General features: G+C 41.1%; 1 protein-coding gene across 1 annotated transcript in view; it reads right to left on the bottom strand.

Annotated features, from left to right (window-relative positions):
* The window catches only part of CEP112 (centrosomal protein 112), a 286,793-nt gene extending 267,349 nt beyond the window's left edge, over window positions 1-19,444 (bottom strand). Inside the window, exons 1-4 of the mRNA XM_063120035.1 lie at window positions 19,275-19,444; window positions 16,605-16,749; window positions 12,314-12,504; window positions 10,049-10,215 (exon numbers count right to left, since the gene is read on the bottom strand). Of these exons, the coding sequence (XP_062976105.1) occupies window positions 10,049-10,215; window positions 12,314-12,504; window positions 16,605-16,704 (458 nt within the window). The 5' untranslated portion in view covers window positions 16,705-16,749; window positions 19,275-19,444. The remainder of the gene's footprint in view (window positions 1-10,048; window positions 10,216-12,313; window positions 12,505-16,604; window positions 16,750-19,274) is intronic.
* Between the last annotated feature and the right edge of the window lie 4,551 nt (window positions 19,445-23,995).

Below are 23,995 nucleotides of genomic sequence, written 5' to 3'. Positions count from 1 at the left end.
CATTCAATTTTCTTCTAATTGTTAAACAAATTATTAAAGCATCTTAGAAATGTACATGTTATCTTGTTATATATCATCCCCAAACGGCACTGTTACAAAACAGTGTTAGTTATAAGCACCACTTTTAAAAAGTTATCAAATTAGGCTTCCAACTAGTATTTCTTTCTGTTGAGATGGCTGCACAACTGCTAGGATTTTAGTGTATTTTATTTTGAAAGTGTATTGCTTTAACTCTGTAACTATATGCAGGGATCAACAATTCCCAAATGGTGGACTGTTGATGGTGTCCCAAATGGTGGACAATTCCCAAATGGTGGACACATAATGGGTGTCTTCATAATGGTCCTACCAGCAGCTGGCAAAGACAAATGAAAAGGGTTAAGACCTAGTTGTGCGTTAGGGTAAGGGAACAGCATATATTTCCCTTACATTGTTTAAATGTAAGAAATAAACAAAAGTATTGAATTAATTCAGGCTTATCCAACCTGGTGCCATCCATGTATGCTGGGCAACAACCCCCAGCATCCTTCAGTCAGCATGGAGGGCACCAAGTTGGGGAAGGCTGTACTAATTAATGTTAGCAACCTAAAGAACTGTGCATGATATGCTGAGAAACATCCATCTATTTCGATAGAGTTCAGCTTTCTTCTACTAGTGTTGTTTGAGCACCTTCATTTTTGCTGTCACTATTTATTAGTTCCAATTTAGAGACATATACGTATTTCAATTACACGTATGTATTCTCTTAACACATTTGCTATGCTGAAAAATATATATTACAACTTTGCCAGACTGACCTGATGTTGTATTTGCATTTGCCATCCTTTCATTTTTACTAATGAACTTAAGAAACTGAATTTTTTCTGCAGAAAAATAAAGCACTGGAAAAATCTCTGCCTCACATCACTGACAGCTGCAATAGCCATCAGGGGGCAAAACTGTGATGGCCCAATATCTACATTTGTTCATAATGTACTAATCTACCTCTATGCTGAACTTGGTGCTTTTCTCAAAAGGGCACAACTGCTTTGCTATGCCACATCACTATCACCCTAAAAAGAACGGTAGTAGCATCCTTTACTCTGTTCTACAGAACACCAACACCACCTGCTGACTATTTCAGTGACTTGCACAAAGAAATCAATACAATCCTGAAAATTATTTGCACTTTTAGTGGTTCAATTGCAGGTCAATTACTTATGCCTAATGAGAAAACAATTTAAGAAGTAAATAACATTCCTTTTGGGGGAAAAAATGCTGTTGCTGTATTTGGCTCTTCCTTCCACTTTGTATATTCCTGAGGACGTGCTCTCTGATTGCATGAAATGGAATCCTTGCTATGTTGTATGTATAAAAACTCCACCATAGTGCCAACTACAGAAATCAATCTCTCAGATAAAAATAGACTTCTTTTAGACAGGAAACATATACAGACCTACCTGGGTGTAAATCCCTTGAACTTAATGGGAGTTACTTATGTGTAGATATGCACAGGATTGTGCTGTCAGAGTCTTTGAAAAAGCATCTCCTTCTAAAAACACATTTTTTTATTTTTAGGACTTGCTCACCAGCCATTGATCACATGATCACCGCAACCCACAGTGGTTTATTTAAGCCACTGTGGGTTGCAGTGCATACCGGCAGCGATTTTGAATATTCTAGTTGAGGCCAGCAGACGCAGTGGCATATTGTGCCGTGAGTACCTGGAGAGAAATGCAGGTTGCTTACCTGTAACTGTAGTTCTTCGAGTGGTCATCTATGCATTCACACATATGGGCTTTGCGCCTGCGCAGAGACCAGACCGGAACCTTCTATAGCTGAGTGGAACGTTTTTGGCGGGAACCCCTCCCCCACGCTACCGTGCATGTCCATGGGGTTCCCGCCCTTACCTCAGTTTACAGGAGTCCGACATTGTGCCCCCATAAACATGAGTGTAAATAAAATACAAGTACATTCCACATATAACTGTGTCATTTATAAGTCTCACACCACCAAGTGGGGATGGTGGGTGGGTTGTGTGAATGCATAGATGACCACTCGAAGAACTACAGTTACAGGTAAGCAACCTGCATTTCTTCTTCGTGGTCTCTATGCATCACACATATGGGCGAGTAGCAAGCTGACATATATTTGGAGGTGGGTTGGTGCATCATCTGAAGATCTCCGAGAGCACTGTCCTTCAAATGAGCAGTCCTGCCTCGCACGGGTGCCCAAACTGTAGTGCCTAACAAACGTGGATGGAGTGGACCACGTTGCAGCTCTACAGAATTCTGTCAAAGGAACACCTTTGCCGAAAACCACAGATGTTGTGACGGCTCTGGTAGAATGAGCTGTCACAGGTTTCACCAGTTCTAGTCTAGAGATAGAGTAGGCAAGTTCAATTGTCTCTACAATCCAGCGTGACAGACGCCGGTATGAAACAGGGAGTCCCTTATAAGGCTCCCCATAACAAATAAACAATTGCTTTGTTTTTCTAAAATTCCCTGTCCTAGCCTTGTAAAAGGCAAGAGTTCTCCTTACATCAAGTGTATGTAAAGCAGACTCTACAGGTGATGTAGGATTCGGAAAGAAAGCTGGTAGAGTGATATATTGGGACAGATGAAAAGTTGACACTACCTTAGGCAAGAAGGCAGGGTCTGTGCGAAACACAACCTTATCCTTGTGAAAGATAGTGTAAGGAGCAACTATCTTGAGAGCTCTAAGCTCACTTGCACGTCTAGCAAAAGTGATGGCTACTAAAAAGACAGTCTTGAATGTTAGAAGCCTAAGGTCAGATAAGGCCATGGGCTCGAAGGGCTTCTTTGTCAATGCCTGTAACACCACTGATAGGCTCCATGGTGGAACGATACTCTTTACTGTCGGTATCATATTTTTAGGCCCTTTTAAAAATCTCCTCGATGTTGAATGCACAAAAGGTGTAAAACCAATCATGCCTCGATGAAAGACGTAATAGCTGCTAAGTGAACTCTGATGGAAGTGAGTTCGAGTCCCTGCTGATAAAGTGTCAGTAGGTATTTGAGGATTAACGCTAAAGAGCAAGATTCAGGTGCTTGATCGTTTTCCAAGGCAAAAGTTTGAAATCTTTGCCACTTTGCCGCATAAGATTTTCTTGTTGAAGGCTTTAGTGACGCCAAAAATATATGGTCTACAGATAAATCTTTGATACGAGAGGAGGAGTGGATGATATCCTCCATGCCATCATCTTGAGGGTCGACGGGTTTGCGTGTCGAACCCTGCCCTGGTGTCAAGAAAACAGTGTCGGTATCGGCGGGAGTCTGATGTAATTCCCGTCCAACAGTCGAAGGGCGTGGAGAACCACGTCTGTCGAGGCCACCACGGTGTGATAAGGATGCAGTCCGACCGGATTTTGACCAGCACCTTCGTCAACAGTGGAAACAGAGGAAAGATGTAAAGAAGATTTCCTTTCCAGGTTCTGGTGAAAGCATCTCCTAGCGAGTGCTTTCCTCTTCCTGCTCTGCTGCAGAACCTGGAACAAGCTGCGTTTTCTTCGGTAGCGAAGACATCGACAGCAGGGAGGCTCCAGTACCGAAAGAGAACATCTCTTACTTCGGTATCGAGCTCCCATTCGTGGTCGACGTGAAAAGACCTGCTGAGGGCGTCCGCGATGATGTTTTCATTGCCCACTACATGGGTCACCGTCAGGTGAGTATTTCTCTTTATGCACCAGTTCCAAATCCTGAGTGCCGATCGATACAGAGGATGAGACCTTGTCCCACCTTGTCTGTTGATGTACGCCACTACTGTAGTGTTGTCCGTTGCGATCAGGACGATTCAGCCCTCGATCAATTGTGAAAAAGTTCTTATTGCATTCTCCACCGCTAGCAGTTCTAGGTGGTAGATATGATGTTCCCTCTGGGAAAGAGGCCAACGGCCCTGAGTTGTGAAGGAGTCGCAGTGTGCTCCCCATCCGATCAACGATGCATCCGTCGTGATCGTTACCGAAGGAGTGTTTCGAAGATCGAAAGTTCTTAAAACCCAGGCTTACAATATTCTCATTCTGAATCTTGCAAACCTGATGACTGCATCAAGCCTAATAGTCTCTGAGTTGTCCATGCCGAAACTTTTCGGCGGCTCTCGGTATCGATGGCTAACTGCTGTAAGGTGTTCGCTCTGGTCGACGGTAAGTATGCTCTCCCATCTCGAGACGACAGAGTTACCCCTATAAAGTCAAGCTTCTGATGTAGGGTCAAGATGGATTTCTCCTCGTTGACCCACAAACCCAACAAGTCCAACAGGTTGAGGGTGATTGAAATGTCCTTCTGGAGCGTGCAACTGCTGTCCGCTACCAGAAGCCAATCGTCCAAGTGTAGGAGCTGCAGAATAAAAGTAACCGTTGTCATACGGAACTTCCTTGGAATGATGAATTTGTTTAACTGCTTTAAGTCCATGATCAGCCGAAGACCTCATATTTCTTCGGGACCGTGAAGTAGCGTGAGAAAAAACCCTGGTTGAGTTCCTCTGCGGGTACAGGAGAGATGGCTCTCTTCGATAGCAGAGGTCTGTACCTCCGGAAGCAGAGGAAAGGATGGCGCCGTTACTTTCACCCCCGAAGAAGGAGGAAGGACATCGAGTTCGATAGCATACCCCGAGTTGATGATAGTGAGCACGCAGGAGTCTGATGTCATTGACTCCCATTGATGGTAATGGGGTGCTAGGCGGTTCGCAAAGAGAGGTGGACGTGGGACAAAGAAGTCAAAGTCGCTGCTTCTTGGTGAAGTCAGGCTGACGCTTGTCTTGTTGAAATGTAGACTGATATGGCCGCTTACTCTGGTGTTGTTGTTGTTGTTGCTGCCTCTGTTGGCTTTGATAGTAGGGCCGCTGCTGTTGTTGAGCAGGCGGTCTTGTTCACCGTCTCAGCTTGTATTGGGCAGGCTGAGCAGAGAAACTTATTTTCTTGGCTGATGTGCAAGGCTTGTATATAGAGTCCAAGGTCTTGTCCGTCTTGCTATTAAACAAGCCCTTGCCATCGTAAGGCATGTTCTCAATCCTGGCTTTGGTGTCATGAGCCAGATTAGCGGAGCGGAGCCAAGCATGTCTCCTCAAGGACACGGGTCCCATCATCGACTTGGAATGGCAGTCAACTTGGTGTCGCGCTGTCGACACTTGTTGCCTGGCTATGGCTGAAGCTTCACTTTGGAAGACTCATGCCCGCTCTTTTTTGTCCTCTGGGAGATGTTCACCTAGTGATCCTATTTTCTCCCAGAGGAAGAGCTGGTATCGTGCCATGGTAGCCTCGTAGGCTGATGCCCAAAGAAGCAGAGGAGTAAATCCTCCGGCCCGTAAGGTCCAACTTTCTGCCCTCTCTGTCCACGGGTGCAGAATGTGCCTTCTGTGAGCGGCCTTAAGCCAACTCCCTACAATCGAATTAGTTTGGGATGTTGGACCAGAAACTGTACATTTTCTTGTTAGACTCGATAGAGGGTCTCTAGCCTTTACGATGTGGCTTGAGACATAGCCGGTGTTTTCCAGAATAATTGAGCCATTTGCTTTAAAGCATGTGGTGCTGGATCACCAGTCCTAATGCCTGAGCCATTCTAAGCATATGGTCAGAAGATCTGACCATATCGTCGGAAGGGGAAGAAGGGTCGTTGTCATGAACCTCATCTTATGGTGAAGGCATTGATGGAGTAGCCGACAACCCCAATTCAGAATCTGATGAATAATTTTCTTCAGGCAAGGATACTGTAACCACCTGGAGGTATACATGCTCCGTCGGTATCGTGGTAACCGCGGCAGTCGATGCCGATGGCTGTGTACGGTGTCGAGGCGTCGACACCGTGGACATTGGTGGGCGGGCGGTGGAGGCAGCGGTAGATGACACATGCTCCGTCGGTATCGTGGTAACCGCGGCAGTCGATGCCGATAGCTGGGTACGGTGTCGAGGCGTCGACACCGTGGACATTGGTGGGCGGGCGGTGGAGGCAGCGGTAGATGACACACCCTCAATGTAAGCGAAGGGTGCGCATAATACTCTTCTTGAGGGTACTGGTGGTCACCCTGGAAGTGGGCGATATCGATCCCATTCCGAAGGCGGTAGAGGGATTAGTCCCTGAACCTCTCACGGCCTGGTAGGCTCTCGGAAAGAGGCCGCTGAAACCGAATCCCGCAACTCGCCCTCCGATAGACTGGGAGGGTGCGTCGGTACCGTAGCCATCGGTAGCGGCTGGAATCTCGATACCGAGGTAGGCCTCGGTATCGAAGCGGTCGGTATGGCAGGAGGAGTAGAGTGACTCCTAGCCGGTTCCGCCGCTCCATTTCCGAAGAAGATTTGGGAGTCCGGGCCTTTTTTGGAGATTTTCCTGGCCGCGGGACTCGCCAGTGACCGTCCAGGCGTTAGGGGTATCTGAGCCCTATTAGCCGCTCTGGAATATTCAGGCACCTCAGTGCAACGGTCATCAACGGACTTACTGGCTGCCGTTTTGTCGATCGTCGAAGATTTGGGAGCCCGGGCCTTTTTTGGAGATTTTCCTGGCCGCGGAACTCGCCAGTGACCGTCCAGGCGTTAGGGGTATCTGAGCCCTATTAGCCGCTCTGGAATATTCAGGCACCTCAGTGCAACGGTCATCAATGGACTTACTGGCTGCCGTTTTGTCCATCATCGAAGATTTGGGAGCCCGGGCCTTTTTTGGAGATTTTCCTGGCCGCGGAACTCGCCAGTGACCGTCCAGGCGTTAGGGGTATCTGAGCCCTATTAGCCGCTCTGGAATTCTCAGGCACCTCAGTGCAACGGTCATCAACGGACTTACTGACTGCCGTTTTGTCGATCGTCGAAGATTTGGGAGCCCGGGCCTTTTTTGGAGATTTTCCTGGCCGCGGAACTCACCAGTGACCGTCCAGGCGTTAGGGGTATCTGAGCCCTATTAGCCGCTCTGGAATTCTCAGGCACCTCAGTGCAACGGTCATCAACGGTCTTACTGGCTGACATTTTGTCGGTAACGGACTTACTCGCTGCCGTTTTGTCGGTAACGGACTTACTGACTGCCGTTTTATCCATAGTAGGAGCCTCCGTGGCTCTGAGAGCTTTTTCCCCCAAGATGGAGGGAGGTCGTCAGCTCTGCTTTTCCTCGTTTGTTTTGTAAACGACATGCAATGATGGCAGGCCTCAACGATATGGCCTTAGCACAAACAAAGGACACAGAGGGAGTGTCCGTCAATAGGTGGAAGCTTGACCCCACACTTCACACACTTCGTAAACGGGGCTTCAACTGCCATACAGGCCTCACGCGACCGAAGTCGCTGAGGAAAACTATCTACAATATTTTATTTTATTTTAATATAAGAAAAGTAGTAAGAAGAGTCTTAGAAAAAGATCGAAAAACGAAGAAGATCGTAAAAGAGAGAATAAAGTTAATAAGAAAAACGCTAGAGGTTCGGTTAAACAGGTCTGTGCACAATGGCGGACGAAGAAGAACTGAGGTAAGGGCGGGAACCCCATGGACATGCACGGTAGCGTGGGGGAGGGGTTCCCGCCAAAAACGTTCCACTCAGCTATAGAAGGTTCCGGTCTGGTCTCTGCGCAGGCGCAAAGCCCATATGTGTGATGCATAGAGACCACGAAGAAGAACCTGTGCAAAGGTTAAACAAGCCTCACATAACCCTAAAACAACCCATGGTGCATTATATGTTTAACCCTTGCATAAGCCTCCCTTATGCAGTTGTGCGAACTTGTCTATTAACTCTTCAATTCATATATGTAAAATATGCAAATAAAATAAGTTTTATCTTATACAAATAACGACCCAAGAAGACTAAAGACTAAATTTGTATAATATAACTTTATGGCCTTTGCGGAAAGGGGATAGTGAGGATCACCAACCTTACATTTTGTATATGTCACCATTTAAATAGCCAATACCAATATTGTAAAGGGTGGTATCTTAAACCAAAGTCACCTTTGTATTATGCATACTGAAGTGAAATAACAAATCCCAAAAAAGTAATAAGACACTTGATAATTTAAAATTAATACTTTAACACATAACATGAAAACTAAGTAGTCCACAAACACTGAGCATCCACCTGTCCCAAATGTGTTTCGACCCCAAGGGTCTTCATCAGTGGGATAAGAAATTATACAACATTCTAGCCCCAAACACAGAAGATTTTAATTAACTCAATTGTTCCATTCAGACCTGCAAGGCAGAAACAAAACCAAAAGTGGCTAGTTACCAAGGCCTTGGGTATACTATTTGTTTTGGGGAGTAGTGATACTGCTTTAAAAGCTAAAGCTATCTGGGTGTTTGTCTACTCCCCAAACTCACATATTTTCTCTAATATATTTGCATACAGCCCAGAGAGCTTCGGCTATTGGGCGGTATAAAAATGTATAAATTTTTATTGGGCGGTAATAAATAAATAAATAATTTATATTCTTCAGTATCAGTGGATCTGCATTTTGGTGCCCAATGCAAACCAAAGGATGGACACTTGATAATGAAATGAACATAGAAACAGCACAATCAGGAGAAATTCAACAACAAAAATACTCAAAATACAGAATAGCTTTCAGAGACAATAGGCGGAGGTTAGAGTCAGATCCTCTGCCACCTCTCATTTCTCTCTCAACATTAGGCACAGGGAATGATCTATTGTTCACGGCTTTCAGACAAAAGACAGTTTTCAAGTTCAAATTTGTCCTGTTGACTTGGAACAATTTAATGCACCTACATTTGTACAGACCCTTCATAAACGAGCGTCACAAAAAGTCTGCATCATTAATAAAAATGGCTGAGAACAAACACAGCATCAATCTAAAATATCACTTGAAATGCTTCACAAATAAGATTTCGATCAAACCCAGCCTAAGCAAAATGATCATACACATTATTGAAGGGCATTTTTTTTCCAAAGTAGAGCTGGTTATAAAATATGAGGCAGAATTAAACTTCAGCTCTAAGTTGCAATAAATAAATTATTCACCATAAAAAGCACTAGTGTGAAATATTGTAAGTGATATACTCTCCTTTTTGGTTTTGTTGGGAAGATATTTGATTGTGCTGAATCAGGTCGCAGTCCATAAACACTTTCTTTAACTATCTACCTAAATACTCGCTATAAAATACTTACGTTTTTTGTGATATTGCATATACACAATCTGCAGCGAAACTGGAAACTAAATTAGCTCACTTCTTTCTAAAATAATTATGTTTTTGTTCGAACAAAACAATTGTTTTTAGCAAATACCAAGGCAGAAAACAATGATTAAAAAATACAATCAAACAGCTTAAAAATCACAAATAATTTTTAGGTTTTTTTTTAAAGAGCAGATAAAACTGCACATACAGTCACCACATTAAAAAAAAAAGTTAATGGCAAGTCATAAACAAAAAATCAAGCTAGTTCAACAAACCAAAAGCCTAAACATACAAATTACAATCTTTTTAATTTGGCTTTTTAAACAGTTATGGTTTTTAATGTTGTTTTTAACATTTTACTATGTCATTGTTTGTGTATGATTTTGTTTTCTGAGTTTTTGTAAACTGCCTTAGTTGGCCATAACGGCGGTACTGGAATGGAATAAATAAACAAATATATAAAAGGCCTGCCTAAATAAAAAGCTTTTTAGAGAGCAACTACTCAGGCCTCTCTAGGGAGGGAGTTCCAAAAATTGGGCACAGCCACTGAGAAACATACACAGCATACAGTTACATTTAAAAACAACAAAAACAAAGAAGATCTCTGCCTCAAGGAGTTTATAATGTAAATCTTGATAGTCCGAAAGACAACTGAGGAAAAAATTTAAGAGGAATGGTTAACAAGGAATGAATATACTTGACAAAGAATACCTCACTTCTGTACCTCTAATATGTACAAAGGGAGAGGCGAGTAATAATAAATTTATATTATTGTTGTTGTTGTTGTCCCAGTGAAGCTTACAATTATGTCCCTTTCCAGCAATGTAAACTATTACCAGGGGACCTCTCCATAATGATCCATTAACATGTTTCAAAAACACCTATTTTAAGAATTACTACTGTTAAATAAAGTAAAATACTAGTAAAGCATTTACTAAAATCTCCAATCTTACCTGTGTACAAGAGGTGAGGATACCATAGACTCCTCCCTAAAATGAAGTTTCCAGGACTCATCCAATTTAGAATCACTTTGTCGCAGCTCTCCCATGACCCAATCAGGTAAATCTTCCGGGCTGTCACTCCATACTCTTGTTGAATTTGGTTCATCAAAATAGATTGACTACATTAAAAACATGGGGAATTTTAAATATATGTTTTGATTATTTAAATTTCCAGAAATAACTCCTAGCTTCTTTTTTATAAACTCCATGCATTTCCAGATCCTAGTCATAACCTAAGTATTATCACAGGAATACATCCATCATCATCTAAATTCTAAACATATACAGCAAGGTGTTTATATTCCAAAAGCTCTGCTCTCATTTTTAATCTCTCAGAATGCGTTTAACACAGTTCAGCTTCTTAGCTATCTTTGCCATTTACATAGTACTAAAAAAAATGAAAAATCTAGTTTAAACTCAACTAAAGTAACCTTTTCATATTTATTCTGATGGTCACGTCAGATGCCGTTTTCCTCTCCATGTTAAATTATCTCCCATATGCAGACAGAAGAGGTAGACTCTACAATCTTCTGAAATGACTATTATCTTTTACTATCATCAGACATCAGCACTATCCAACAATTTATACTAATTATACTATATGGCTGTGATCCAGAGGGGCACTCCTGAATATTTTTCCCTCAGCATAAATCCCCCAACTGTTCTTTTAACTTTCCCCAAGTTTAAAAAGCAGCTTGAGGTTTTCACAAGAACTGTTAAAAAGAAAACAGATACTATTTATCTTTGTTAACTTTCACAGCTGTCATGCCAAACGGCTTGCCAAATCCAAACTGCAGCATGTATTGATATGTAGCCTGCTCAAATGCAATGCTGAAGTAACTCTGCTCTTACAACCTACACAACACAGGGATACAAAGGAGGTTGCATCTAATGCTGACAATCCACCAGTGGAATGGATTTCTCCTTCCGTTGCAGTCCTCCACATGCTCTCCAATCTGCTCTGGGGGTTGCAGGACCCTCAAGAGCTGACCTTGGTACAGTACCGGGGAAAGGAGAGCAAAGTAAAGTCCCATTGCATGAGAGATGTCTGCTCACATGATCCCAGATATAGGCCAGAGTCAGGTACCAAATTTCCCAAGGTTGATAACCTAAATTTAAGCCAGAGATTTTATACTGACAATGGATAAATTATGCAGCAAGATTAAATGTGAAATGTACTTGGTTAGGTACAAACATTTCACATATTTGTAGCAAATGTTAATACAAAATTTGGTGAGTTACATAAAACACACATGTAGCAGATGGACAACGCATTAGTATGTTCAGTGTTAATAAATCCAGTTGTTCCAAAGAAAAATAATCTGAATCATTTTCTTATACGTGCCTATCTTTGGCTTTGTGGTTGTTTAAAAACTGATTGAAAAATGTTATTGCTGCAACACACTAGACAGAAATAAAAAGTTTGTAATCTAGCTCATTTTTTCAATTCTTCACTTTAAGCATAACTGATGAAATTACATGTTTGCTGTGACCTGGCCTGCAAACTTTTGTAAACCGCCCAGAAAGCTTCAGCTATGGGATGGTATATAAATTAAATAAATAAATAAATAAATAAATACGGTGCCACATTATTGTCTGATTTGCGTGGTCCATAGCGCTACTCCTTAAATATTGTGTTAGACAATTATCCCAAGCTACCTTTCAATACACATAATGGGCTAAACCAAACATTATCTGTGTGGATTTCCAGCAATGTAACAGGAGATTCCCTTCCCCAGCTCCATCCTGCACTCATGCGAACACACACACCTTCTGGAGAAGATTTGGGGTAAATGAGGGAACTGGAGGGAGGAAGGGAAATTTGATCTGCCAGGAGTGCTTGTTCCACTGGCAGAAGAACACAACTGGATACAATCTTAAGTGCTTATACAATATCTTAATATTTTCAGGAATTTGTACAACACACGTTATTCAAAGTCAATGAACACTATTCTGTTTCTGGACACCACTTTGAATGAGCTTTCTAGAACTAAGTTAAGGCAGAAGCAAATAACAAGAGAAGTCAAATTTATTGTACAGTAAACATTTAGCCAGTTTGAAGTACAAATCATCTCGCAACAATATGCTAAATTGTTTTGCTGCATGTGGTATTAAAAGCAACATGGCAGTGTAATCCCAATGCGATCTGTGTGCATATTATATTATAAATACATAATATGCTAACTTGCCAACTATAGCATTAAATTATATATTCACCATGTATGAAGGAAGAGTTTTCAATATTCCTGTTTCTGGTTTATGTGTAAATGGGCCCTCCAGCACTCCCCTCTTCAGCATATGTAGAAGTAGTCTTGCATATAAGTTCCGGTTTTTCCTACCAACAACCCCTGTACCTGCACCTGAAGGCTCACAAAGTTTTTTAATCCAAAGGGCACATCTTTGACGTTCTAAGGGGAGAAAAAAGATTAGCGGTGATATGTCTAATTTAGAATATAGAAATTACAATGGTCAGAACTTTTACTTTTTTAATCAGTAAGTCATTTTGCAAAGAAGTAAAAATGCTATGTTTTTTAAATAAAGTTTAGAAAATAAAATTCTAAGTTAACATTAGTGCACTCCTAAGCAGCCTAATAACCCAAGGAAACACAAGACTGACCTTTAACACATTTATTTACACTCAAATTTTACTTTAAAATGTGGAGGGAGATGTATAGGTTATAGACATCATTTAATTAATCTGTCCTCCCATTGATGGAACAGGGAACTTTTAGGAGACCCTGCAAAGTAAATCTGGGGAGCCAAGAAAGCTGCAGGGTAGGGGAGAATGGAAAGTCCCATTGCACAAGCAGACATCAATGTTGGATTTCTCCCTATAGATTTAGAATTTGTCATGGAAAACATTTTTCCTGTACACTGAAGAAAAAAATACAGATATAACTTAAGGTATGAAAATCACTTGCATATTTTGCCATGGTGACATGTTTGAATAAACAATTCCGTGATTTTCATACATGAGAGAAAGCAGTTATTATACACAGGTTTTCCTATACTAGTGTAAAACAATATTATGGATGAAGCAGACCTAAGTGTTACCAACCTTTATGTAATTATGCTTAGAAACAGAGTGTTGATAGCATAGCCATTATAACACAGCCTCAGCAACTTTTTTCTTAGCACATCCCTTTACCCAGATTATGAAACATCTTGCCCCAAGAATTGCAGCTGGCTCCCTCCCTCACTGTTTTTTGCCTGGTATTGAAGACGTTTTTATTCCAGTAGGTAGTGGTGGATATAACAGATAAAGCATTTATGTTTCAGTTTTAACTACTGATCCTATCTTCCTTGGCTGATGGCTTTACATTGTTATTAATTTTTAATATAAAACTGTCTCTTTTAAAAGTTGTAACCCCCTCTGAGCGATGATTTTGCATCAGAAACATAGGATAAAAATAATCCCTTCAAATTTATTGATACTGTATATTTTCATAATTGTGATCAGACACAATAAACAAAATTGTTCTAAACACATGAAGGTAAATATGATAAGATACACATCCTTCTCTAGAATTAAGACAAGTATGCCACATACATTACACAGAAAGTGAAACAGTTTTCCATTTCACCTCCTCATAAACTACATATATCTAGTCCAATACCAAGCATATTTTAACTGGTGGAATCAATTTAACAATACCTCATGGTATTACATTGGTGCTTTCCCTGGAACTAGATGTACCACCAGCAGGATTAGAAACTATCAAAATGACCAGTAAGATATGTGTCACACACTTATTTTGCAGATAACATCCACATAACAAGGCCCTGTTTGTCTCTAATCTCTAATACTACAAAAATGCTTTTTCAACCATTAAAATCCATGTAATTAGTTAACATGCTGGAGTGTTGATAGGTTTTTAAGCAACATCAAGGGAAGAAGTTTCTAAAAAAATATCTGTAATTGTATAAAGTTGTATAATCCCAGACAAATCCTATTTTTTAAATTTTCATTATCTCCATGTGATTAAAGATAACAGGAATTAATACTTTTATATAAAAGTATATTTACGTCATTAAATTAAGAAGGATTAACATGAATAATCAGTATTAACAGAAATGCTTAAAAGATAAACTACAAAAATAAATTTAAAGAGTTTTGCAGATGTGCCGCACTCAGCAACATTTACGATACAATTTCTATTCTATATCTTCAATATTCTTCTCATAGACTGGCATTAGTTGTTAGCGTGACTTGCCCCCTATATACAGCTTAAGTGTCAGAGAACCTGTATCCCTTTTCCAGACCCGAACAATCACCTGCATTTATATGTACCTGCAGAAACATTAAGATTAGCATCCACCACCACCCTGTACTCTGGTCCACCAGTGAGAGCTATTAAGCTGGTGGATACCAGGGACAGGGCTTTTTCTGTATTGGCCCCACAACTTTGGACTACTGCCCAGGAAAATACGTTTGGCCTCTACCTTGCTGGTTTTCAGAAATCACTAAATAATTTTTTATTCCAGCAAGCTTTTAAATGAGTTATGATAGTTTAGTTGTCCTATCTGCTATCACTATTTTAATGTCCTTTCATCTGTAGTTTTCATTTGATTGTTTTATCAAATTTGTTTATGTATTGCTGTTATTTTAATGTTTTTGCTCTGTAATCTTATGATATTGTTTTACTGACTATTGTAATCTGCCTTGGGAAGAAATTTACAAATCTATTCAATAATAATTATTCTTAGAACCACAATAAGTTATCACTCCATCAAATACTTATTTATCATGCTTTGTTTTACCTTACCTCTCTATCAGCCAAACTGTATATTCTGCTTCTTCTACACAGTAAAGAATAGGACACTACATTTCCAGCCTTCATCACCATCCCATTGCTTTATGAGTATATTGGTTGGGGGTGGGGGGAGAGAGAGAGAGATGCCACTGCACTACTATATTACACTGGGTAAAAAAAAATGGGATTGCACAGGGTGGGTTGAAAAGGTAGCCAGGACTGCCATCAACACCATGTGCTTCACTCTAAGGGCCCAGCTCCATCACACACCACAGATGGGCTGCTGTAACTAAAGGAGACAATTTGGATTTTCCAAAACCACCACTATCTGAAACCTCCACATTATAATGGACTTCCACATCACCTATGTCCAACTGGCGTAGATTTGATTTAGTGTATATGGTGGATAATTTAAATGTCTGCTGCATTTGTTACATTTATTGCTCTTGTTGACCAACGGGGTGATCTGTCAGCTTATCACAATAGTCCTAGCTATCTAGAGATAAGGCACACCACAGACAGCAAGCTAGCCACAAGTTATGCTTTGATACAATAGATTCAAATAAAATCTCATTTTCCCTGCACTCTATTTACAATAGATCAAGAATAAAAAACTAGAACTACAAGTCTGGTTGATTTATGGCGCAATCCCATCCAGATAACTGCCAGCCTCCGAAACCAGAGGCTGCTGACTATCCTATGCAGGGCAGATAGAGCACAGAGGGAATCCTTCCTCCGTGCGCCTGTTGCCCTGCATTTTTACCTAGACAGCAAAAATTTAGGCACAGCTTCAGGGAGGGGGGAGGAAGGAGTCCAGGACACGAATAGGAACCTACGTAGAGCAAGTTCTGCAGTCTCCTCCCCTCACAGCCCCCAGGATCACCCCCAGGTTCCATCTTGTCCCCCATGCTATGTAACATCTACATGAAAGTGCTTGGGTAAATCATCTGGAGGTTTGGGCTTCTGTATCACCGATACAGAAGTTACAGCACAGCTCTACCTTAGTTTTCCACCTATTAATCCTAGTTATGTGTGCCCTACATCAGACTTCCCCAAATGGATACTCTTAAGGAGCTTTGCACTTCAATTCCCATCAGCCCCAGGTATCATGGCTAATGGTCAGGAATTCTGAGAATTGTGGTCCAGATATGTCTAGTCAGGGCTACTGTAATGTGGCCTACATGGGGTTGCTTTTGAAGAAGACGTCAGCTATTACAGAATGTGGTCTTTTACATCTTTGTTGGAGCTAGATGATCAAACCATATGCATAAATTTGACCAGCTGCATCGGTTGCCAGTGCATTTCCAGACCCAGTCCAAAGTGCTAGTGATGATCTTTTGGGCCTTAAATGGTTTGGAGGCGCACCCACACCATATAAACCTTCCCAGGCCTTAAGATGATCCTCAGAGGCCTTACTAAGCGGCCCACAATCAAGATCAGGTACCAGATAGAGGGCTTCCTCAGTGGTGACCTCTACCCTATAGAATTACCTCCTGAAAGATATATGGCTGGCTCCATCTGTGACTGCTTCTAGAAGAACTTTAAAAACATACCTATTCTAACTTTTAATTTAAAGGGTTTTTGTTTTGTTATTTGCTGCTGTTAGATATTTGAAAACTGCATTTTATTTTAACTGGCCTATTTTAACATTGTTTAAATTTAAGATGCTTTCATAATTTGATACTGAATCTTTATGTTTGAAGACCATGGTCTTTTATATATATATAAAATGCTGCTTACTTTATTTGACTTACCTGATTTATGAGACAATTTCAAAACATAAGGCTTCATGTCTACAACATAGTGGTCAAATTCTGCATCCAGTTTCTCCCATGTTTCTTCCTCACTGCTCATTATGCTCAATCAACAAATCAGTCTGCAGATGTTTTTAAAAGAACACTGAAAACGTAACATTGAAAACCAGAATTAAACTACAACAAGGTGACAGGACACTAGCCCTAAATCCACACATTAAAAATTAGCACAATATGGCTTAAGTCTGAGCCAGTATTGCTTCATATGGACAATTGAACATCAAGGCCCCCCAAAAAAGCCGTTTCATAAGTTATAAATCTTAAATCCATCCACTGCTAATAAAGGGAGCTACTCAAAAGATATGTCATTTTGTACTTCAGCAATTATGCTTGAGATGAAGACTTTTTGTTCGATATTGCACTTTGAAGACTTTATTTTTTACATATATATCCCACCTTTCTTCCATCATGGAACTCAAGGTGGCAGGCATGGATTTTCCAGGTCTCCCGTTCAGGCAATAAGATCCAGAGCTGCTTAGATTCGATAAGGTAGCTGTCCCTTTCAAACCATGCTGATATATATACATAGATATTGGAGACTACAACCACTAGATGTCCTTAGGTCATATCTAATCCATTGTAAATCATCAATTTAAAGGGCAATAGGAGGGTGGTTACTGGACCAGAGGATACGTCATACCTCCTTATCCATGGCTGGACCAGCAGGCAGAGGTGTCGCCAGAGCAGAAGCTGAATATTCCACCTGACTGGATGGTTAGAGGTTAAACAGCAATGTAGGAATTACCACGTGACATTTAAAGAGATGGGAACTGAGACACCAGCTCCCTCATACGCTCCTCAATGTCGCCCTCTAAAAATAACTAGCTCCTGACAGGATATATAGCATGTCCTGTGTTCACTCTGTGGATTGAAGGTAGGCAAATGCCTTGAGGAAAAAAGAATTTTGGAGAGTACAAACATTACAATTATGATTTTTAAAGTTCTTTGCAAAACTTGTAAAATACCTAAAATGCATCTCTATGAATTCATTATAAAACCTGTATTCTGTCAAGTTTGGGGCGAGTATTTCCCATTGACTTAAGTGTAACTAATTTCCAAGTAATTATTATGTTTCTCTGACAAATTATGGACCTTGCTACTCTTGGGGTCTTTTTTAAAAAACAAAAAAACAAAACTTGTTTAACTGAATTGCTTTTGTTGAAGTTAGTATAGCTAAATATAAACCACAATGCTAAGAACACTTATGAAAATGCTGAATCTAATGCACATCTACTCAGAAGAAAGCCTCAATGAGTTCAATGGGACTTACTCAAAGTAAGTCGTATACGACTGCAGCCTGCGTGAGCAGCCGTAATGAACTGAGCAGCTTCTTACTGGATTTATTAACAGCACGGGGAGGTACACAAAGCTCTGCCTTAATGTTCAATGAACTCCTGTCCAAAGCTTCAATACCTTTGCAAAAAACCTATTCATTGGCGAGTATCTAACTTTCCACCCAAACACTTACTTTCCATGGCTTTCTCTCTCTCTCCCCCTATATCTGAAAGTTAAATTTGTTACGTACAATGTAGTTTTAATATGTAAAGCTACACTTACCATATTTGTTGCATGTACTTTTTACAACTAGACTGTTACTGCAAAGAACATCTCAAAGAAATTGTTCTATTGAGGCTCTCTTATAAGCCTATAATCAGAGCACTGAAGCTGCAGCACTAAACATTCAGTAGCTCTCTCGAGTACTCTTTTTAATTTCTTCCTCACCCATCCCTACCGTACTTTTATATTAAGTGCTCCCAAGGTTTTTTTTAACCTATCCTGACAAACAGAAATCCAGCAAACAAGAAAAGATTCACCTGCCAGAAAACCAGGCTCCAAACCTGTATTGTATGGAAAGTATAATAATTAATACTTGTGCTCTAATACTTGCATCAGTCTTCCAAATTTCAAGAGATAATTCACAAATGTGGTTCCTACATCACAAGACAAGCTTTCAGATCACAGAATAAGTCTCTTACTACTTGTTAGGCAATAGCATTGTATATAAACAATATTCTAATTTTGCAGTTTCGCTTGTGCTGCTAACGAATCATCAAGCCAGCTGGGGATATACATTTATAATTTATGTCCACCCTGCAGTGGCACGTATGACGCTGTCAATCTCCAAAAAACCATTGGGAGCTCCAAAACTCAGGCTACTATCTTAGGTACACTTACTCGTTGAGTAAAACCTATTAAACAGTGGGACTTACTTCTGAGTTAACACACAGAGGATTAGTTTAGGATTCTCGGTACAGAGGACCAAAGTAAGCGCCACCACCTCTCCTGCAAGCGCAATCCTAAACTCACCGACATAGAAATAAGCCCCACTTAGTTCAACGGCATTTACTCCCAAGTAGGTGTACACAAGATTGCTGCCTTTTTATTCCAATCGTATGCACGTTTATTCAAACGCTCGTCCCACTAAGTTCCATGGGACTAATACTCACGTAAGAGTGCTCAGGGTGGCAGCAGGGAAGCCCAGTTTTATGCATATTTACTCAGCAGTAAGCTCCATCTAATGAAACAGGGCCTGCTCCCAAGGAAGTGTGCAAAGAAGGTTTGCAACCTCTCTCTCCTTACCCAATTTCATGATAATACAGTTCCATTTACCTCGCACGGTCCACGACGTCGAGGCTTTGGGCACAGTTGCCCACCCTGCCAGAGGAAGGGGTTGACACAACCCCCCACCAGCAAGGGGGAGGCTACAGGAGATGCTACAGAAGTGGGGTGTGGTGGGGGGGAACTGAGTGGCCTTGGGGAATCCCCAATCCTCGGGGCCTTAGAAGCCTGCTCCTCCCTTCTTCCCGTCTCAGTGGACTAGAGAAGCGACCGACCTCCCTCTCTGCCAGACAGAAACTTCCGTTCAGGCCTAAAACGCAAACTGAGATGCGCTGGACGCCGCTGTGGCTGCTAAGAGCCCAATCAAGCGCAGCCAACGGTTCAAACCAACCCCGCCCTTTCGCGCCCGACTCCCTCAGCGTGGGCGTGGCAAACAGGCCCAAACTACTTCCGCTTCCGGCGGGCAAGCTAGGCTTCTCGAAGGGTTGCTAAGCAACGCGGCCAGACTAGGCCTTCCCGATGTAGGATGAGACGGGGCTGCGGTTGGGCAAGACACCGGGCTGGAAATAGAAAAAGCGGGGCGGCGGCGGCGGCTTGTTTTCAGTTGCTATGCTTGGGAGAGTACGTTTGGGCGTTTCTTTGGATCGGAGGTTGAGGGAAAGCGATTCAAACCTCGTCCCGTGGGAGGAGCTCCATTGAAAGCCATAGGAGTTCGGAGTCAGCCGGTTCGTGCTGTAAGTGGAGTTTGGTGGCAAATAAATCGTTTGAAGGCGTGAGATGACGGCCTTTGGTTTTGTGTCCTCCAGGACAGCCGGGAGCGGAAAGAAAGAGGGCGGTGCTGGATTGTTGTTACTGGCGAGCAGAGAAGCTATACGCGCAAACCCTGCTTTTGGATATGTATGTAGCAATGGAGAGGCTTTGATTCTGGTTTGCTTTCTGTGTTGAAGGCAAGGAAAAGTGGTTAATTGAGAAGTCGAAGAGGAGAGGATCAGGAAAGTACCTCGTTGTATCACAAATCGCTGTAGCACCTTAAAGAACTAACGCTGACGACACAAAGATCAATGCCTTTCAGGGACAGTGCAGGGTCTTGCTACATATCCTTGGAGGGTCTTAGTCGTGCAGGGTCTTACTACATATTCTCTGGAGGGGGACTGCAGGGTCTTATGACATACCATTCAATATTTCACATATGAAAATAAAGGTATGTTTGTAAAGCCGCGGAATTAGGGGCATTGTTAGGCACTTGAAAGATTAGGGCAGAGCTTTCCAAACTTTTCATGTTGGTGACACACTTTTTAGACATGCATCATTTCGCGACACAGTAATTCAGTTTTACTAGCAAACCGGAGGGTAAACTAACCCCTTATAAGAGATATGGACACATACATAAATTGTAATACGTTCGCGCGACACGCCTACACACTGCAGATGACACACTAACATGTCGTGGCACAGTTTGGAAAGCTCTGGATTAGGGACTGAGGTCCATAGGATACAAATCTTCATATAATTTGCATGTAGAATATGTATATGTAAATTAGGAAATAATTACTAGAATTTATTTTAATTTCATAGTCAGCCATTCTCTCATCCAAATCACCTCAAATCACATAAATCATTCCATTAATTTGCAATGGTGTGGAAGAATGCAAGGAGTAGAATAGCTGGTAGGGTTTTTCATGAACCCTTCAAAGGGCTATTATTACTTCTACTGTGTCATGAATGTATATCATATACATACTTCACAGAAGGCAGTATCCAACTGTGGCCTTCCCATGGGCAGCCTAGGCCTGTTGGCTCTGGTGCGTGCTTGTGCAACCCCCAACACTGGCAGCTGCAACATTCCAGCAGCTTCACTAGCTCTTCCAGAAAAAGCATTTCCACTGGTTTCAGCACTTACTCCCAGAAGCACTACATCACCAGACGGTGTAAAAGCTGGAATGGAACAGGCCGGAACCACCCCTTTATATTAAAAAAAACCATACCAAAAACAGTGGCATGTGTTAGCAACACTTGGGAACAATATTTTAAAACCATTGCAATAGTATATCACTATTAACCCCAGAACTCCCAAAACAACATCCGGAACAGAATGGGATGGCCGAAACGGCTACTTCTGAACTAGTGATATCAACCAAACTCACCAGTCACAAATAACTCAATGGCAGGGATGCAATAAGCCACAAAACGTCCAAAGAAACTGTGTTCCAATACCCGTTCAAATTTCCATTTCCAGCTGCACTTGAGCTTCCTGGCTATGGTTGGAACTTGTTCCATTTCTTTGCAGACTAACACCTGCCTAGCCAAACATTGAAGCTAGTCCCAGCTTTGGAAAATTGGCTTGTTCCACTTTTTACTATCGAGGGACAAAGACTTTTTTAAAGCCAGTTTTAGATTCCCCCCATATATGTTTAAATGATACATATTTCCAATTTCTTAGTAATAAATACGTTCTTCTATTTTAGTATGTTATGCCATGGATTTATACACTAAGCTCGCCTATTTTTTGCTGTGTCGTCCGTGCAACTGATAACCAGATAGTTGGAGGTTCTTTTGGAGAAGCTGGGATGGCTGGATAGACTCCAAAACAAATCTAGTATTGCCAGTGAGACCTACTGGAGAATGTTTTTAACATTTAAGGGAACTTAGTTGTGGGTGTAATAAGAGGAGGTGAATTAAAAACCCTGCTTGTCCCTGAGTATCCACCACAGTGCTAAAATTGTTTTTTTTTTTAGTGTTGCAAGTGAAAGAGAAAGCTGGTTTGTTGCTTCAGTCATTGCCCCATGCAACACTGCATTGCTCTGTGAGGACAACATAATGCATAATATGAGCAGAACTATATAAAATTGTGATCTTGCCTCAGCTGAATGATGCAATGACATCTCAAAGCATTAGGTTGAGAGCTACAGTTAGGGCAATAAGGTACAAGCCTAGTAATATCCTTCTTTCTTTTTGCCCTAGCATACATTCACTCATAGCAGATGTAGGGCTAGGGAACTACCAGTCACATCTAGGCCAAATTTCCCAAGGGATTATTTTGCTAGCCAATTTCCAGAGGAGGGCAATCTGTGAAAGAGAAGGAACAAAAGTTTGTGATTCAGAAGCTGCGTAACTTCTGTCTAAGAGAGTGAAAAGCCCAAAGTCTCTATGCTCACCGTGAGCCAGCTTCAAAAATAAGCAGCTATACTAAACAGCTTAGCTGTTATATACTGGTCCTCCAGAGGAATTTATTCTGAAAATACAATTGTTGAATATGTACAAATCCCCAATGTGATACAATTCACAATTTGAATTTTTAAAAATGCATTCATTTAGATAGAATGTAGCTTGCTGCTTTCTAAAATCTAATTTCCTCATGCTCTCTTTATCTTTGTGAGTACCTCAGCAGGTTGCCACAAGAAACATGAGCACAGCTTGAGGCACTCTTTCAGTTGTGTATAAAGAAAAAAGGCAAGCTTCATTCATCATAATAAGCTCTTGGAAACACTTCTAGACACAGTACAATATTTCAGGGTTTCTGTGCAAACCTTTCATGTTTGAAATGTGAGTCATAAAATTCATTGCATAGCTTCAAAGGCTTTGGGGTAATCATTTGTATTCTTCTTGCCAAATTACAAAAATATCAACATTTTACTCCTGGGGAATAGTGACTTAAATGCTTTAATGCATCCATCTTAGAAATTGGTAAGTAGAATTAATGAACTACCATTGGTGGGGTAAGTAGAATTCAAGAAACTTAAAATTTTGTTTAGAAAATCAATATTATCAACATAACAGGAAGTGAATCCTGCCATGAAATAACAGCCAAATAGTATTTTGTAATGATGCATGCCATTTCACACGTATTTCTTGATGTATTCTCAATTTAGCAATATTAGTTTCAAAAGAGTGAAAAATGGTGTGACGAATATCTGTGCTGAAATGTATTGCCAAATGTTCATAGAATAGTAGAGTTGGAAGGGGCCTATAAGGCCATCGAGTCCAACCCCTGCTCAATGCAGGAATCCACCCTAAAGTATTATTTACACAATATTTGAAGCAGATTTCATCTAGGAAATAGTATATGCTTATTTGTCATTGTGAGTAAACAATCTAGAGATATTGGGCTGGTTTGCACAATCAAACACCAGCACATGGATGTACGGGCAGCCATTTTGACTGTTCAAGCAGTGGTTTATGTCATCTGAACCCAGGGACCATTGGTTATGTGAGGATTGTTTAATCTGTTTTCCCTGAATTCAGGCAACATGAGAAGCCACAGCCCTGACTTGAACATTCAGGATGGCACCCCATCTCAAATAAGCCAGGACAAGCTGCAGCAACCCAGTCATTGTGGTATTATCATTTGATTAAAAGCTTGTAACTTGCAATCCTTCATGCATTTATATTTAAGCAGTCAGTCTTATGAAGATGTGTACCTCTTTGAGGTACTAACACATGTGAAAACCAGGAAGATGAGTACTAATAGAGATTACAAAATAATGTGCAGATCAAGAAGAAATGTGGAACCGTTTTTCAGGATTTTGAAATTGTTATCTGGTACACCAATAAACAAATGGCTTAATAATTAAATATGGTTCTATTTAATTTTTCTTCTCAAAATCTCTATAGGCCTCTCCAGTGCAGAAGGAGTGAGAATTTCATTGGTAATTGGTATTGAAAACCTATGAAAGTTGCTGCCTCCAAGACCAATATTTTTACATTTCTAATAATGTGTCCCACTTTGAAGTCATGTCATGATAGCAATTATGGAGAACCTTAGTTAATTTTCT

The sequence above is a fragment of the Elgaria multicarinata genome, chromosome 3 (assembly GCF_023053635.1).
Source record: "Elgaria multicarinata webbii isolate HBS135686 ecotype San Diego chromosome 3, rElgMul1.1.pri, whole genome shotgun sequence".
Classification (NCBI taxonomy): domain Eukaryota; kingdom Metazoa; phylum Chordata; class Lepidosauria; order Squamata; family Anguidae; genus Elgaria; species Elgaria multicarinata.
Note: the sequence above shows the minus strand (reverse complement) of the source record. Positions and strands in the feature narration are given on the sequence as shown.